Source organism: Zingiber officinale, chromosome 6B (genome assembly GCF_018446385.1).
Source record: "Zingiber officinale cultivar Zhangliang chromosome 6B, Zo_v1.1, whole genome shotgun sequence".
Lineage (NCBI taxonomy): Eukaryota > Viridiplantae > Streptophyta > Magnoliopsida > Zingiberales > Zingiberaceae > Zingiber > Zingiber officinale.
The window spans coordinates 119,101,603-119,119,403 of record NC_055996.1 but is presented as its reverse complement, the minus strand read 5'-3'; the positions used below and the strand labels follow the sequence as shown (position 1 = coordinate 119,119,403).

At 36.0% G+C, this 17,801-nt stretch overlaps 2 protein-coding genes across 4 annotated transcripts in view; both read left to right on the top strand.

Moving 5' to 3' along the window:
• LOC121989249 (prefoldin subunit 1-like) overlaps positions 1–9,779 on the top strand; it is a 41,417-nt gene extending 31,638 nt beyond the window's left edge. For both annotated transcript variants that reach the window (XM_042543166.1, XM_042543167.1), the window contains exons 4-17: positions 655–661; positions 773–857; positions 1,786–1,833; positions 1,929–1,977; positions 2,092–2,140; positions 3,946–4,016; positions 4,814–4,872; positions 5,120–5,218; positions 5,778–5,835; positions 6,160–6,296; positions 6,377–6,433; positions 7,186–7,283; positions 7,753–7,940; positions 8,784–9,779. In XM_042543166.1, the coding sequence (XP_042399100.1) occupies positions 655–661; positions 773–857; positions 1,786–1,833; positions 1,929–1,977; positions 2,092–2,140; positions 3,946–4,016; positions 4,814–4,872; positions 5,120–5,218; positions 5,778–5,835; positions 6,160–6,296; positions 6,377–6,433; positions 7,186–7,283; positions 7,753–7,940; positions 8,784–8,854 (1,076 nt within the window). In that variant the 3' untranslated portion in view covers positions 8,855–9,779. The remainder of the gene's footprint in view (positions 1–654; positions 662–772; positions 858–1,785; positions 1,834–1,928; positions 1,978–2,091; positions 2,141–3,945; positions 4,017–4,813; positions 4,873–5,119; positions 5,219–5,777; positions 5,836–6,159; positions 6,297–6,376; positions 6,434–7,185; positions 7,284–7,752; positions 7,941–8,783) is intronic.
• Positions 9,780–11,027: 1,248 nt separating this feature from the next.
• On the top strand, positions 11,028–14,399 carry LOC121989251 (prefoldin subunit 1-like). 2 transcript variants are annotated; one of them, XM_042543170.1, is made up of 6 exons: positions 11,028–11,189; positions 11,333–11,386; positions 12,162–12,267; positions 12,823–12,829; positions 12,953–13,037; positions 14,139–14,399. In XM_042543170.1, the coding sequence occupies exons 1-6, from the start codon at positions 11,166–11,168 to the stop codon at positions 14,250–14,252; spliced, it is 390 nt and encodes a 129-aa protein (XP_042399104.1). In that variant the 5' UTR covers positions 11,028–11,165; the 3' UTR covers positions 14,253–14,399. The 2 variants fall into 2 exon arrangements, with proteins under 2 accessions (XP_042399104.1, XP_042399105.1); XM_042543171.1 differs by having other exon boundaries at positions 11,059–11,194.
• The last annotated feature ends 3,402 nt before the right edge of the window (positions 14,400–17,801 follow it).

Sequence of the window (17,801 nt, the reverse complement as noted above, 5' to 3'; positions counted from 1 at the left end):
AATGTTAAGGTGAAAGATAGATTCACGCACATACTTTTTTAACTGCAGAAAAAGGTGAAAAAGAATCCCTTCTTGCCATTGAACCATGCCTTGATTTATGTCCTTTTATTCCATTGTCCTTTATTTAGATATCAACCTGAGCACTATAATGTTAATGGTTAAAGATAGATTCATGCACATACTTTTTTAACTGCAGAAAAAGGTGACAAAGAATCCCTTCTTGCCATTGAACCATGCCATGATTTATGTGCTTTTATTCTGTTGTCCTTTATTTAGATATCAACCTGAGCCTACGCAAATGTGCCTAAACAGGTTCTGATGTTTGAGGCCTAATTTCGCAGCATAGGTTCACTGAATCTTGAAGACCATGGATGAGTGTGTGGGGTTCTTTTCTAGGATTAACACCTAAGCCATATGTTTCTTTTCCATACTCCATTTACAAGGGGGTGAATCAGTAGATAACTTAGTGAGGTAGAAATATCATTTCTTAATCAAGTTGTTTGGAACTAGAATTTGATATACTGAACAAAGACACCTATATCTTTGATTACCAAGTCACAATAAAATTGCCTGCTCATAGCTAGATTATGCTTTGGAGAAAGTGAACTATGCAATGTATGCTACTAACTAAAGACATTTTGTCAAACCTTGCAGGAAAAGTGTGAGTACTTTGTAACCGCAACTTTTTGTCAAGGAAGTAATTTCCAATTTATGATATGCTGAAGTTATACCTTAGTTCATCCAGGTCCTAATAATTACTCTTGATATGCAGGTTTGTTCCAGAACCAAAATCATTTCTGTTGAATGATCAAGAGCAGAAATCTAAAGATAGTGAGATATCTACAAATTCTTTGCAGGTTTGTCATCTGCTTTCTTAATCTTTGTATGTCAAAAATAAGGGAATACCTATATTGGATCCCCTATTTGAAGTTGCACAATCTAGGCTGCCTGTCATCCCATGGTTTCAGTGTTTGTAAGTAACACTTTGCATGGCTGAAATGCATTGTTCATGTTGTCAATCAATATTGATAAGATTGTGGGCACGAGTGAATTAGGTTCTGAGTTTGATCCCCTGTATAAGCATTCTTTAGTGGCTGTTAGTTTATCAGTAGAAGATGTGTATAGTCTGGGCGCTGAGAAACTGGTTTGTGTATTTAGTACTGTATTGCTATCCATATGTCAAAACCTAAAATCACAAATTGTATATTCTATAGTCTTGCATGCATGTTAAATACCAATTCTTTTATTTTATCTGGCATTCCTATTATCCTAAGCCCTGAAATTGCTATTTGATTCCTTCCTGCTGTTGAAGGTAAGAGAGGATATTCTGCAGTTCCTGTAAGCTAGGGCAAGGATAGGTGTATGTATTTGCTTGATTCCTACTGTCCAAGAAGTAATGAATAGTCGATTTCAAAGTTTGAAACTGAGAAAACCTTAATCACTAGTTACTAGAGTAGCTTTCCCATTATGCAATCTATTCCTTTTGCATTGTATTACGAGTTTTAGAGTCCTAAGTGCATCTCTTTTCTTGTCTTAAGGTAAGCCCTTTCATCTATTGGTGTTCCTTCAACCTGTGGTTGAAATCTCTCTGTGTTTTTGTTTTATTGAAAGGGTAAGTTTGTGTACCAAGCCCATAGAGTTTGTGAAATATGGAAATAAACTAGGATACTGAGATAGATTTTAGCTTCAGATCAATTCTCTTTTTGTGCTGTTTTTTTACTCAATTGACCTAGATGATCTTTTGTCTTCTGACACACTTGATAGATGTTGTCTTCTGACATGCAGCAAATAGAGCAGTTGAAGAGACGGTCACATGCACTGACTGGGGAAGTGGTATGCAAACTCTACTAGCAGATCTTCTTAGTTTAATTAGTAATTGAGCACTTTGTGAAATATTACAGTCCACTAATTTTTCTGTTACTTTTTAGAATTTTGCACAAGAGGAGGATATTCGGTTAGAGACAACACGGGCTCGATGTAGGTTCCTATTTTCTGTATTCTAATAAATTTGCATATTTTTTTGAATATCCTGTACCAGAGGAGAATGAATAAAATATTTGTCAACGCTTCAAATGTGTTGGCTTCTTTCAGTGTCAAATGTACTGAAAAGGCATGAAGAATTGACAGAGCGGTTATCAAGGTAAACAGTTTATTTGGTTTACCAACATTTTGTAATGATGTGTCCGCCAATAAACACCTAATCTGTTTTACTAGGAACATCATGTTCTCCCTGCTGTATTAGAATGCACCTCTCCTGTCCAAATTCATTTTGTCCAAATGAAGAATTTCACTAACAATATTGTGTCTAGGAGGATGCTTTATTAGAAGGGGACTTCATACATTATTTTTAGAATAAATAGACAAGGAAATATCCTTCAATACTATGCCAAGTCTATTTTTTTTGTAGTCATCTGCTATAAGCCATTTTTTAATTGTATGACCCTTTGAAAATGGAAAATTGTTCTTGACTAAATAAAATTTGCTAACATCATTGTAATCCTTCTAGGCTAGATAGTTTCTTTCTACTTTTATTAACGAGAAGTACTTGTTATCAAGCTTTTGAATCTGGTTCCAATCCGGGGATTCAATCCTTGGCCGGAATGAGACGTTTTGATGTCGTGCCGATAGTGCCATCACATAGTGTTGAAGACACAGACATTCAAGGAGGAAAGAATTGGAGATGAGTAGAAAGAAAAGGAAGAAGATTGAAGTAGAAAATGATAAAAAAAAATAGCTTGCGTTGTGGAATCTTGTGAAGTCTCCGACAGTTTGCAGAAGCCTCGAGCAGTTTTGTTGTCTTGTATAAGTTGTGAAAGCTTCACTTCATCTTAAGCAGCTTGCAAAAAGTTTGTGGTTGTCTCAGAGGTCACAGAAGCTTCCTAGTTGTCTCAGATAGGCTGCGAAAGTCATGTTGGACAAGTCATGGGAGCTTTGCCGTCATCTTGGGTAGGTTGGGGAAATGTCGAAGTTGTCTAAGACGTGTCATGGGAGCTTCATCACCACTTTGGACAACCCTCTGTCACGGTTCGCTTGATCGCATAAGTTTCCAAAGAGTTTCTCTGTCTTGGATAAGTTCTACGTCTTTTGGCAGGCATAACGAGATATTTCGCCTGTGTTAACTGACACAATAGGATTTTATACCTCCTTGTTACGTTTTAATTTAGGATTAATAAGTTGCATGATAGAAGGGGAGCCTTGACGCAACGGTAAAGTTGTTGCCATGAGACCAAAAGGTCACGGGTTCGAATTCCAGTAACAACCCTTGCAAAAGGTATACATGCATAATCCTTCCCGAGACCTCGTGAGAAGCGGAGTTTCGCTCACCAGTCATACTTTTTTTTTGTTGCATGGATACATGTTCTGAGTTTATTGGGTTTAACACATTTAAATCATATTCAAAGGGACTAATCCTCTTTTTCAAGTCATAATGGAGTCGTGGTTGTCTGGTGAGCCATGATGAAGTGCAAGATTTCCTATCAGGATTTAGTAGATCTGCCTATAATCTGCACAAGTTGTAGATTTGTTTCCAATTGAAATTTCTTGTATCAGTTTTTCCGTCAACAATATAGGTTCATACATGTGAAATGTGCTATTGTTTTGTTGTTCTCAACTATACCAATAAAGAATTCATTTTAGTTGCTCTTTATATGTTTCATTCAGCCTCTAATTACAAGATAACTTCTCTTACTCTGTAGCCATAAAGTTTTTTCATTATCATGTTACCCTTGTTTGAAGGGGAGCCTTGGCGCAACGGTAAAGTTGTTGCCATGTGACCAAAAGGTCACGGGTTCAAATCCTGGAAACAACCTCTTGTAAAAAGCAGGGTAAGACTGCGTACAATGGATCCTTCCTCGGGACCCTACATGGCGGGAGCTTCGTGCATCGGGCTGCCCTTTTTTTTTTATGTTGCTGTTGTTTGGTGATGATAAAGCTTATTTCTCACAGGGACTCTGATAAGATAATATTTGAACGTTTGGAAAAGGAATTTGATGCGGCACGAACTGCTCAAACTGAAGGTATCCTTCTGATGACTTTGCAACAATGGTTCAGTGTTTGGTTTCTTACATATCTGTTTGTTTCAAGTCTTTCAGCAAGACCTTGAAGGCTGCATGGGAACTCGCCACACTTATTATTACATTGCACACTTGCTGCATTCATTGCAAGCCATGTGTTGTAGTCATATCTTGTTTGTATAAATTAATAAGATTTAAAAATATGATTTGTTTTTTAATTTTAGAATCACCAAGGTATATGTGATTCTAATATTTGATAAAAAAAATCCATATTCTTGTTTTGGTAACCTTACTGTGTAAGTTATGGAGCATTTGCACTTGCATTCATCTATTTGAAACAACTACAAATGTGGTAACAATTGCAATAATATGCAAGTATTCGTGCAGTTACATTTATATGTTTTAGGGTAGCATTTGCTTATGTGTCCAAAACTGCAAATTGCAATTTGTTGGCATTTACACATAGGATAGATAAATTTCAGTAAAAAGTGTCAATTGTGTTTGTTTTATCTTGGTGTTCAAATATTGAATCTTTCTATGTGCATCCATATACTCAGAATCCTTGATTACCAACCTACTTTTCGTTCATCCATGTTAATACTCATGTTGGATACTTGTACATTAAAAAATATTCACAAATGCTTTGAGATTCCATGGATAGCCTCAAAGATCTAGGGAATCATTTCCAGCTGACATTGTCTTGTTACTGATATACATCATCTTTGTTTTTGATTGGAAAGCTGTATGTCATAACTTTCTAACCAGAAAATCTACACATCTCAACCATATTTTATTGGCAGAGATTTCTTTGGATGAAGAGCAGTGGAATGACGGACTACTAGCTACAATCCGTGAAAAAGTATTGCTATATTTCTCCATTTATTTTATTTTATTTTATTTTATTTTTCATCACACTAAAGCATATAGTTGTATCTGATGGAAATGGATGATGCTTTTTATGGAAGTGGTATATTATTTAAACTTGCCACTGGAAGTAGTAATTGGTTATTCAATTTCTATTGTATTAAATTATTATTACATTTTCTTATTCTTGATTTAGCATATAGTGCGTCCTAAATTTGTAGTTTTTAAAATTCTTGACCCAGGTCCATATGGAAGCAGAGAGAAAAGCAATGTCTAATGAAACATGTACACCATTGGATCCATTGATTCATGCCAAAATAACATACAAAATGAAGAATAAGGTATTTCTCCATTTTGGCTACCATACATTATATAGTTGTGATGAGTTGATTTTAATTTTCTTTCATCTAAACAGAAGTTACATTCTGCTGTTAAATTGTCATATGCGGCAACTTTGTTACCAGTTCCCACGCCAAATGGTGTTACAGTTAGATTTTTTCACCCTTAATAATTGTATAGTTTTATCATAACATTCTATTTTAGGAAATTTAACCATTGAGTGTTCTTTAAGTTGCAAGCTTAGTGTTATGGTGCTGAGAACTTTCTTAATCAGATGTACATTATGGAAGTTCTATAAATACTGAAATCATTGAATTGGAGCACATTGTCTTGTTTGTAGCAGCTATACAATTACTATTCTAGGACCATACAAACCTGTACATGAAATGCGCCAAAACCAAAGCATGCCAACCAGTACTGGACTTTCCAATGAAAATTATTCAATAAAATCAATGATAGCTGAAGTTATTCTATTTCTTACAATTACATGCTTGTTGGAGTGATTTTTTATGGCTTTGGAGTTGCTAACTGAATTGGCATCCTTTTTGTCCTTGTTAGTAGGTAATCTGTTGTCTAGAAGGTGCAAGAATTGGAATACAATTTGAGACTTATTTTGCAGGTAAAGTAGACTAATACTGTTGCTGGTATTATGTTACTTATCATCTGAAGGCAAATGTATCCCTTTGTATATAATTCTTTGAAAAACCTTGGATTTCCATATTTCAGCATTCTTTATAACTTGGAAAAATTGGCATACGTCAATGAACATGAATAAAGCCAAATTATACATTTCTAGAGGATAAATATTAGACCAGCTTCTAAAGTGTCTGTTAAGGACTGTCAACGCACATTTAACCTAATGAAATGGTCAAAGGCGAAAATTAATGATTTCTTAGGATCCTTTTAAAAATCATGGATTTTAATCTTCATTAATCCTTTGTAGGAGAACCCTGTGAAACTTACCATTGTGTGCTTGAAAGCAAATCGTTTCTTGAAAAGATGTCTGTAATTGAGCACACGGTTCCTTTCTTCCTCCCAATACGTGAAGCAGAAAATGACCTTCTCTCTTCTAATGCCATTGTAGGTTTATGATTTATTTCTGATATACTTTCTTTATTTTTTAAAGTAAAAAATCAGCTGATATTGGTCATACATGTTAGAAATTTGTAGATTATGTTGGAGAAATTTTGCAATCATACGTGGACAGGAGAGAACAGGTATGATTATGTTGAGTTTTATCTTCAAATGCTATTACAAAATATTTAACTTAGATGTTCAGATTAAAACTTTTTTTTTTATAACTTTTCTTGCTTAATAAGTTACTCTTGATCCTGCATGATTCTGTGTTATTTTATATCTATTTTAAAACTATAGATGACAGGCTAAATATTTTTCACATAGATTGTTTTTTTTTATCTCTCATATTATCTGTATTTAATAGCAATTTCAGAGTCCTCTTGTCCATGAGAACAATATAGAAGCTAAGTTTTGACTCATCCTTTAATTGTATTTCGAAGCTTTCATGAATATGGATAATAGTGGAAGTCACCAAACATGTCCTATGGATCATATGTTGAGTGGTTAAGAAACAACAGGCTCAAAATGTTAAAACATTTAATAGGAGGATCTTGAGATAGATGTGTGAGTAGATAAGGAGAGAGAAATAATATATGATGACTTATTATTTACTAGGTAAAATAAGATAATGACTCAAGGTGGTATGGGCATGCCCAACAACAGTGTATATATTTCATTGTTAAGCAAGTTGATCGATTAAAGCTGATGGTAGTAAAGTAAAGGAAGACCAAGAAGTCTTTGCTGCATTTAATTAAAAGATGTCTAGACGGCTAATGAAATACCCAAATTGTCAGGATAAAACTTGTTGATTGTTTTTATCTATTTAACATGCTATGAACATTTTACAATTCACAAAATTTCCTCAGTGTTCATTAACATTTGGATTTACTAGGTTCGTCTTATCAAGGAGCTTTATGGGAATCAGATAGGGGAACTATTTCATAGCCTTTCCTACAACTTGATTGAATTTGTATTGGAGGACTTCGATTGGTGAGTACCAAAGTACAAGTTCAAATCAGTTATCCAACTGGTACATTTTATAATTTGCTTGTTTGTAATGTCTGCGTCAGTACTTTTGAATGAGTGGGCACTTACTACATCATAGCTTATAATTTCAAATTATAAGCTTAAGTCTTATCCTAAATTGAGGTTACAACCAGACTTAAGGTGGCGGAATTTATCAAGTTGTGTTCTCATAATTTTGTTCCTCGTGAAAATATTTGGCCAAAATAACAAAAACCTTCTTTGATAATATCAAAAACACCCCTATATCTATATAGTTTTATTTTCCCCCTTATAATACCCTGGGTTTTTTATTTTATGTTTCAGAAGATGTGGTACATGTCAACTATGAAGAGGGCCTTTTTGAAAAAATGATTCTAACTTTATCTTTTGTTATTCTTAGTTGATGCTAAGCAAATTGTTTGCTTCTTATATCAGTGTTTTTTTCCTCGTGCAGTAAGGTGACTGTTAGTCTTAGGTATGCAGATCTCGTTTCTATACTACCTAGTCGTATACGGGTTTTGGCATGGCCTGTACACCCTTCGAAGAAGACCTTAGCAGATGAGAAAAAAGGAGGTGCACAATCTATTCCATCTCGTCTTCCTTATGCCGAAGATGCTCTCAGAACCATGAGCTTGCCTGAAGGTAATTACAATCGGATACTTCTGTTTTGGACAATTTATTTAGAGCTTCCACAAATTCCAAAATTTATCAGGAGTATGCCGATTTTGAAAATTACTCAGAAGTAGATAATAATGTTGTAGGAATGCTTGAATTTTGACAAGTGGTCGTTGTAGTTGATAAACTTTTGAAAGCTTGGAAGTTTTATAGGTAGGCTGCCCTTGGTTTCTTGAGAATGGCAATGTCACGCTTGATTTATAGAAATAGATATTGTATTTTCTTTGAGTTCTTCTCTCTTCATAAGAAATAACTATTCCTTGTCTATTTCATTCTTTAAACAATTCATATTTTTTTACTTTGTTCAACTCTGCTAAAAAAAATATAAATAAATATATATTATGATGGTGAGCTACATAGACAGAGTGGGTCGGGCAATCAAGCATGCAATTTGAGTGTGACAGCATTCTAGGTGAGCTGGGCCAGAATGGTCTGAGCACAGACTGGTGTAGTCAGTTGGACAAGGCAAGCCGACAAGTCGAGTGGGTCTGTCAGGCTTGCCTCGCCCAAGTGGCTTCACCAAGGTTGACCAGTCAAACTTAGAGAGTTACCAACAAACTAGCTGGCTCACCCAAGATCAAGCAGATTGTGTTAGCTAGATTAATATTTATCATTATGAAAACTATTCGTTATAACATTTTTGTAAAATAAATTTTCCATATTTATTCCATTCCACTAAGGAAATCAAACAATTCTTTTTCTAGTCTTTTACCTATTCCAGCATTCAAAATAGCTATCCATTTTATTCAAATGCATTATGAGGTCTTTCTGCTCTCCCTGAATCTTTTGTGCCTTTGTTTGCTTCTTTAGCTTATGCAGAGATTGTACTGAACCTTCCCCATGTGCTGCAACAAACATTCCCTCACCTTGCAAGTTCTTAATTTTCTGCAAGAACTTCCATCTGTAACAGTGTTGAAGTTTCACAGTTATCTCTATCATGACCACTTACAAGCAACTCTCAAAAACCCTATGGCCCAACAGAGGAATACGCAACTTGTTTGCTTCATCTCACAAACTAACACATGGTTCCCATATATGTTCAACTCAAGAATCTGTAAGCACTGTTTCATCTCATCTCCTGTCCTGTATAAATATCTTCATATTATATATTTTCAATATTCTTTAGTTGAAGTTAGATCATGTATTTGCTAGACTTCTCTCCCTACTACTACAAAAGTCATGTTACTGACTTCAAATAACTTTCAGACTGCTAGATGTTAATTGAAGGATATGTTTTTCACTCATTCTGTAAGCATTGTTCCTATGTCATCTTCTGTCTATGTAAATATTGTCCTATTACTTATTTTTCAATATTCTATCAAAGCTACATTGCTCACCTTAATACTGTTATTGTGTGATGTCAGCATTATGTTTACACAGCCAGAAAGAAATCAATTTCATGGATTGGTCCAATTTCCAAAAAACAGCCTGCAAACAATTCTATGGATTAGCACAGGTCCCATGCATTGTCAATACTTCTTCCCTTGCTTAAGTTGAGTTGAATGTAAGAGCATACCAGCGGAAATTGAAACCACGGGTTCGATTTATAAGGAATCGTAGTTGGGAAGTAGGGGGGCTGCTTACAAACTGTGCTGACTCATGGAATTGGTTTCCTTGATGTCTGTGTACAGACGTTAAAGTTATGTTCGAGTGACCTACAGACTGCTAGATGTTAATTGAAGGATCTGCTCATTGAACAGGATGCATTTCACATTATTATCACGAGTGGACACTGGCATGGTCCTGGAGTTAAAAGCATTATTCTATTTTAGAATAAGATTTATGAAATTGCGATTGCAGTTGTTACGGCTGGTTTCCAAGTTTAAAAGTAGTGTGCTAATCGGTTATTCAGGCTTGGATCATTATTTTGGGCATGTCGCTAAATGAGTATGTGTTAAACTTTAGTCAAGCTGATGAGGTTTGGCTCAGTTTGGGCTGTTTTTGGTTAGCTTGGAACTGTTTCGGCTCAGATGGTCTAGGTTGTGATGTGGTTGGTCTCAAGTGTGTTGGGCCTCAACTGTGCCCTTTCTAATTGGGAAGCAACTCTGTTTGAAATTTGTTTGTGTCCTGTTTGAATTAGTTTGAGTTGAGAAGCAACATTGTTGGAATGGAGTTGAGTTTAGGTGAACTCTAGTGGATTAGAGTGGAGCCATTGGTTTAGTTGAGGATCAATGATAATGCCTTTATGCTCTTGATCTTATCGGATTGGTTTCAGTTCATAGCTTGCAAATAGTCGGGTTCCTCCAGCACTTATCACCGGTTATACATGGTTATGTTTAGCCGCTCTAGAAGCTTCTAGAAGGTTATCCTGCAATTATTGGCTCGAGTTTGACACTGTATTTTTATAAATTAGTAATTTTAAATCAAATATCCCTTTATGTTCTATTATTGATATTATTTTATTTGGTTAAAAAAATGATATAGCACATATGATACTATGTTTGCATATTTATGGAATCGATTTACTTTTAATAGTCACCTGTGAAATGAATAATAGGGAATATTGTCATATTTGATGATGATAAAATTTTAGATGATACTGAGAAAATAAAGTAAATTGTTTTCAAGGGGATTTTTTTTAAATGGAAAAGTGAGTTGTCATTGAAATATATAGATGGAAAGCATATATTTCACCGACAATCTATACCGTTGGTCCGCTTTTAAAGACACGGTCGAGATAACTTTGCTCCTCATCTCTCAAAAATTACAATTTACCGTTGACAATTAGTTGTGCTATAGATCTACATCATAAAGGTCGTGAAAAAATAATATTAATAATAATAAGGATGACAGATATATTATAGGAATTTTTTCCCCCTACCTTCTAATTACTTAGTAGTCGATTATAAGTTGAGCTGATCATGATTGATGGTTGTTAATGTTATATGATTTAGTTGAGCTAATCACATGATTTGTTACTATTATTATTGAGAAAAAAATATAATTATTTAATCCCTAGGCTGTGCTCGACCGAACCAAGATTTTGGTCTGAATCAAATCAAACCTATTCCGAATCATTAAACATTAAAACCCATCAATATTCCACAGAGAGGCTCTTTGGCCTGGCCCATTTAAACCGTACCCCTTGGCCCTTGCCTGTTCCCTTCCCTGCTTCGCTCTCGTGCTGGCGGATCGCGTACTCCCTCGAATTAGGGTTCTTCCATCGGACGACCTTGAAGCAGATCTCTGGAAATGGCTGATGAAGCGAACCGGATGGTAAGGTGTATGCTTTCATCTCCTTCTCAAGTGGTTGTTTTTTTTCTTCTCGAGGATCGTGTTACTCTGTCGACCTTGATCTCGATCGGTTCTCGAAATTTGATTCATGCTGTTAAAGAGTGATTTTGGATTTGTGGTTCCAGGCTTTTATTGAGATACAGAGCCGTATGATCGAGACAACCGGGAAGCTAAAGCAGGTAATCGTGCATTCTTTTCTTTCTCTATAACACTGTTGAATCTGGTTTGGTAGAAAATTTGCTACTTTTGTCTTCTCTCTGTAGTTTAACTTGATAGATTTAGTCTCAAATCTTGGATCCCAAATGATGATATAAATTGTTTGGACTTAACTGGAGTGTATTTGGCCTGGGATTTAGAGAGTTAAGAAGACTTGGGTTGTTTTATTGTGTCCTTAAATTGCTGTATGGAATTCGACCAGTTTGTTTGGCTTTTTGATTATTGTGAATGATTATCTCATGAGAAAGATAATGATAATAGAAAAGCAATAAATCAGGAGTCTCTAAGTGGCTAAACATTTTTTTGCGATCTGTATTATGCCATTTGGTGATGGGTGACTGATCATTTGGTAGCTGATAATTTAGGGTTTTTTTTTTTCATCTTGTTATTGGAAGAGTTTAAAGTACATACAGCTCTGTAAAGTATACCATCATTGTGCCAATGACTTGGAGTTGCATTCTTTGTGAAAAGTATGGCATGGAAGACTGCAGAACTTAGTACCAATTGAAAATGATTTGATTGGAGAAGTGAGATAAATTTTTGATTTTCTGATGAATTGGTTTTCACTTTTCTCTCATAAAATTAAAATGTTACCTCAATCTTTTTGCTATTACAATAAATAAACAAATTGTAGACAATCAGTTATTGTTGTTTCTATTGTGCACAAAAATAGATTGTGAAACTTGTGATACACGAAAAAAAACACTATACGGTATGTTTGCCTATATCTTCTTTCAGGTGCAAAATCAGATGCGAACTAAAGAAGGTGAAAGGAAACGAGCTTACCTAACCAGGGAAGAACTTAGTCAGTTATCAGATGATACAAATACCTACAAATCCATTGGTAGGAAAAACGTTTCCGTTTTGAGTAAATATTTTGTTGGATATTCTATTCCTGCCATAGATTTGATAGTGCAGGTAGATTCCAATATCTACTGGTTCAACTATTGGGCAACAACTTACATTTGAATTGTTATTTTGTATCTAAATTCTTGTGATTTTAAAAAAAAAAACGAAATGAAAGCAATACCATGGTATTGAAAGAGAACTGCTTGTGTAGCCTTGACTGCTAATGGCCATCATCCTTGTTTGTATTGAACAATTGTGATCCATGTGCTCTGATTCTAGACACTGCCTCCCATCCACCAATGTGATGACCCCTCTCCTTTATCGGTCGTTATCTGCGACCTCCCTCCTACTTGCCAACATCCAGATCAGTGTATTTTTTCTCAATTAAATTGTTTCAAAGAAGTCACCTATTTCTTTCAAAGAAGCTGCCTATTTCTTTGTTTGCCAAGTCTTGTTAGAATTGCCTGCTGATTGCTTGATTTTTCTTTATAGAAAGAGAACCATTGAGTTTATGACTATCTGATGACAATTTTTAAAAAACAAATTGCAGGAAAAGCGTGAGTTCTCCATAATCCCAACACTTTTGTCAAGGAAGTAATTTACTATTTATTATTGTTGAAGAGACCAAATTTTCTCTTGTTCTATCTAATAATTGTGATATTTTATATCTTGATATTTAGGTTTATTTTGGAACCAAAATCAGTTCTCTTGAATGAACAAGAACAGAAATATAAAGACAGTGAGACTGCCATAAATTCTTTGCAGGTTTGTCATACATTCTTGCTTATAAAAAATTTGAGTTTGACCCTCTTTGAAAACTGTCAATCTAGCCGTCCTCTCTTCCGTTGCAAGGGCGACAATTCGTGGCATGCTAATTGTGTGTCATTTAGGTTACTAATTAATTATAAGAAATAATATAAAATTAATTATGCATTTTTTAATATAATTTTATAAGGTAAAAAATTATAAAAGACAATGTTAAAGTAATTATATATTTTTAAACAACATACAAAATGAATTGTGTACATGAATGTCTATTTGTGTCAACCTATTTATTTATTATTGTCATTTTAAGTTTTGTATTCTTTTAATCATGTTTTGAGGTTGAGGTTATTTATTGTATTTAGTATTGTCAGCTCTAATCCATGTTCTCAAATTATCTTTTTCATGTTGTCAAATTATCAAATTATTTTTCAAAACGGCATGATGGATGATATTTAGTATCAAAATTATGTGAAAATCTAAGGATTAGTTGATATAAGTTGGATATCTAATATCAACTAAAAAAAATAATAGCATTTTTAAACTTCAGGACAAATTGTTTAAAATGTGAAATTGGCAAATTTTCAATCAATCAATTTGTTTCATTCAACAATCTTGTGAACAATATTCTGTATTAAAATTCTACCAGAAAAGGGTATTTCACAAGTTTTCATTTCTTACAGCAAGTTGTTTCACCCTATTACTTAATAAAAGATCATTTATATTCAAATTGTACCAAAATTGACCTAGATAATGCAATTTGTTTCAAACATGAAGACAAACTATAAGTTTGAAATTGACAAAATTTCAGTCCTTATGTTGATTGATTGTATCACTTTAGAAACCATATTTTGTATGAAACTTGTACAAAAATCATCTTAGGTGATAATATTGGTGAATTAGATCTCAATACGATTCTGTTGTTTGTCAATAATGTATGGTTTATCAAGTAGTTTCACTACAATTTGATGAGGGGGACCTGAACGTGTTATATTTTTGAATAGTGGAGCCGAATCTAGTGTTTTTAATACTATTTGGCATTCAATTTGGGTATTGGCTTCAAATATAAACTTACATAACAATCATTTTTGTTGATTTGAGCAGGTTTCCAAAGAGTACCTAGAGAAGCAAATGGCCGAGATCGAAAACAATCTGCGAGAGTTACTTCAGCAAGATCCAAGTCTTGCGCACCAGATCATGTCCATGTCTGTGATGTAAAGCGTTTCCAACTTCTCCCATCAAGTGATCACTTAAATTTTTCAAAAATTATTTATCGAACTGTAGAATTACTGGCTTGCTCGTGTTGTCGTAACAATTTGGTTCTCGTTTAGATGATGAAGATGTGGCTTCAACTTTTGGGATTAATTTTTTTTTTGTCCAAGGTAGACATCTGGTGATGCTAAAAATCTGTCACCGCCCCCTCCCCCACACCACCAGAGGAAGTAAATCATAAAATTGGGTATTTTTATCGGGACCAATCTTGCTCAACTTTATAAATTTATTATATTATAATCAACTTAGTTTGGTTCTGGGAGAATCTGGTGATGCTATACTTGTACTATGCTACACTTTGGTCTCCCATGGGGCGCTGCTACCGTTGGACGCAGAGGAGAGATCGGTGTAACCTCTCCTCTCGCCGGCAGTCTCAGTGAAAGCCCCCGCCTCCTTTCTCCATGCCGGGGCCATCAAGGAACACCGTCGTCGCCTCTTGCAAGTCGACGCCGCCTAGAAACATTGTCGCCATCTAATCCACGTTGGCGCACACCTCCGTTGTCTCGCATGCTGGCTTCTCGTTGCCTCCTCAGCCGAGGAGGTTGCAGCCGAGCCATCCCTTTTCTCCCTCTCCTCTCATCGGCAGTCCTAGCGAAAGCCGCCGCCTCCTCCCTTCTCCACGCCGGCGTCGCCGAGGAACACCGTCACCGCCTCTTGCAGGCCGATGTCGCCTAGAAACATCGCCGCCGTCTAACCCACGTTGGCACACACCTCTGCCGCCTCGCATGTCGGCTTCTCATCGCCTCCTCCTCAGTTGAGGAGGCTGTCGTCGAGCTGTCCCTTTTCTCCCTCTCCTTTCGCTAACAGATGCCTCCAACTGCCGCCTCTGTCAAGCATGCCAACGCCACCTTCGTGAGGACGCCGACCGGCACTCCCCTTCTGCTCCTCACGCTGCTCCCTTTCTGCTCCTCATGCTGGCGCTACCATCGGACGGACTCGACATAGCCTTCATCATGTAGTCGCCTCCCCTCGTCGATCTGTAACGCCAGCACTACCCCGCCGCACTCCCCCTTTCCAACGCTACCTCTCTCCCTCACACATGCCGGCAGCCCGTACGTCTTCTCGCCACGGCTGACTGATTGCCTTCGGCGGTCGACGTCGCTCACATCCGATCGACATTGCCTACAATCGGGCGACATTGTCTTCAGCGGCTGATGCTATCCTCCGGACCATCCTTATTGCTAGCCCTTTGGATCCATCCAGCAGCACATGTCTGATGACGTTCCAGCATTCCGCTTGACCTCGCCTATCGGACCCATCTTCAGCTTCTGAGCCCCCGCAGCTATCGCTATTCCACTATGGTGCCTTGCTATATTCCAATATTGTAGTCGTCTTACATGTGTGATGTTTTTATATTCCGGCCTTCGTGCCACCATTATATCCCGGCCTACGTGCCAATATTTTATCTCATCTTGCGTGCCGATGTCATATCTCGGTCTGCATGCCGAGGTCACATTTGGTTTTGTGCCATCGCGTTCGGCTCCGCGTCGTCAGATCCAACTCTTTAGCCTGCTCAGAGTCATCTGTCCTTCCGGGTCAGGACAACGCGAGCAGCATCCCGACCAGCTCACTGATCCACCCGAGAGCGCCCCCTGGGTCAAGGTACGTTTTCCATTCATATTCTATACGCATTTCATTATTATACGTCTTATTTTGTTACTTGTATATTCGTTAGATTTGTCTTGAGCATCAGAGTACCAGAGACTGGAGCGATTCGGTCGCTGATTACAGATAGCATTGACTAGAAAGCTTCTAACGACTTGATCAATATAATAATCATCTCAACATACCATCCTCCCTTTAAGATATTATGATTCGATTAATATTTCATACATTTACTCGACGATCTATCTGACTCATATTCCGGACATCAGCTTTACCTTACAAAGGCCTCTTCTACTTATAGAATCAATTCTGAAGGCCGATTAAGGCCGCCGTATTGGAATAGGCCTTATGCTAATTGTTAATTTGAATGGGTGAGTGCCTTGACGGGTATGAACACCGATTCGTAAACATACCGTATGGATTCTTATTGCAAAAACTGCTTAAAATAAATTTTGGGCCTCTTTGAGACGCAGTGACCACAACTATATGATTCAATTGGATTTCGCATTGCATCCGAAGAGGGGCCATTAACCATTAAGGCCTTAATTTTATACAAAGAGTAACCTTGGAATTCGTGAAAGAAGAGTTTATAATATAATCCGGCCCAAATCAAAATTTAAATTGGCACGGTACACTTCAAATTCAAATGCATAAATTTAAATTGATATGAATCGAACCATATATATATATATATATATAATATTGATAACTTTTATATTTAAAAAAAAAATGAATTAAATTCATATCATATAAAAGCATCTTTAAAAATAAACGGTTATTTTATACGTATATTTTAATTGATCACATGATTAAGGCAACATGACTTAAGTGTTTTTATCTCTGAACTAAGTCACGTTGCCTTAATTGGATTTTAGGGTTTAAGGTTTAATTGGAATTTTTTTATGGAGTAATGTTATTAAAAAATAACTAAATTTCAATCATAGATTTTTTAACATAAAGTTTACAGAATTTTGAGTTATTCAAAAATATAACTCAAGGAATATATTTTATCTATTATAAAGAGAAAAATTAATTTTCCTAATTTGAACTAATTTACATTCATGGATATTATAGGTGAATTAAATTTGTAAAATATTTTGGTTTTGAAGAATGATTGTTTTATTATTTCTCTAATAATATAAGTACAAAAGATGCTGCAATCCATAATTACAAATTTATATGCCAACCAAGGGCGGAGCCACATTCTAATCTGCCGGAACTATAATCTGAGTAGCCAATGGCAATTAACAAGAGAAAAACTTAAATTTACCTTGAGAGAGAGAAAGAAAACGCAAGCGAAGGAGAGAGGCGTAGCCACAACCCGGGTAGATCACTTAGGCTGGCTCTGCTAGTGATACCAACAATATAAACAAGTCTTATAGATGCCAAAGTAATCGAGCAAAGATTATCTGATCCACTTTTTATAGATTAAGAGATGATCTGTAATATAATTATAGTCAAATTACGACCGCGATTCAATCGCAATTAGTTACGATCCCTCCTTAAATTTACCTTCTCATTCAGATTATAATTTGGATCGAGATAGACAACCGAAGATCACCCGAAAGCTATCGACGGTGGACGAGTGTCCGGACTACCGAGCGCTGAACGAGAGACAGCCTCCGGACATCCTCCGATCACTCATCCCGACTCAAACTATAATCTAAATAGAAAAATGAACAAAAAAAACACACAACTAATTATGGCTAAATTATGACCATAATTAGACTATAATTATATTATAAATAATCCCCTGATCCAACAAACAATAACAACAACAACAATAACAAAACAAGAAGAAGAAGATAGACAAGAGGACCTATCACAAAGTAATTAGTTACCCGTATTAATTTTTTTTTAATAATAGCCTCCATAGAAAATCACTTAATT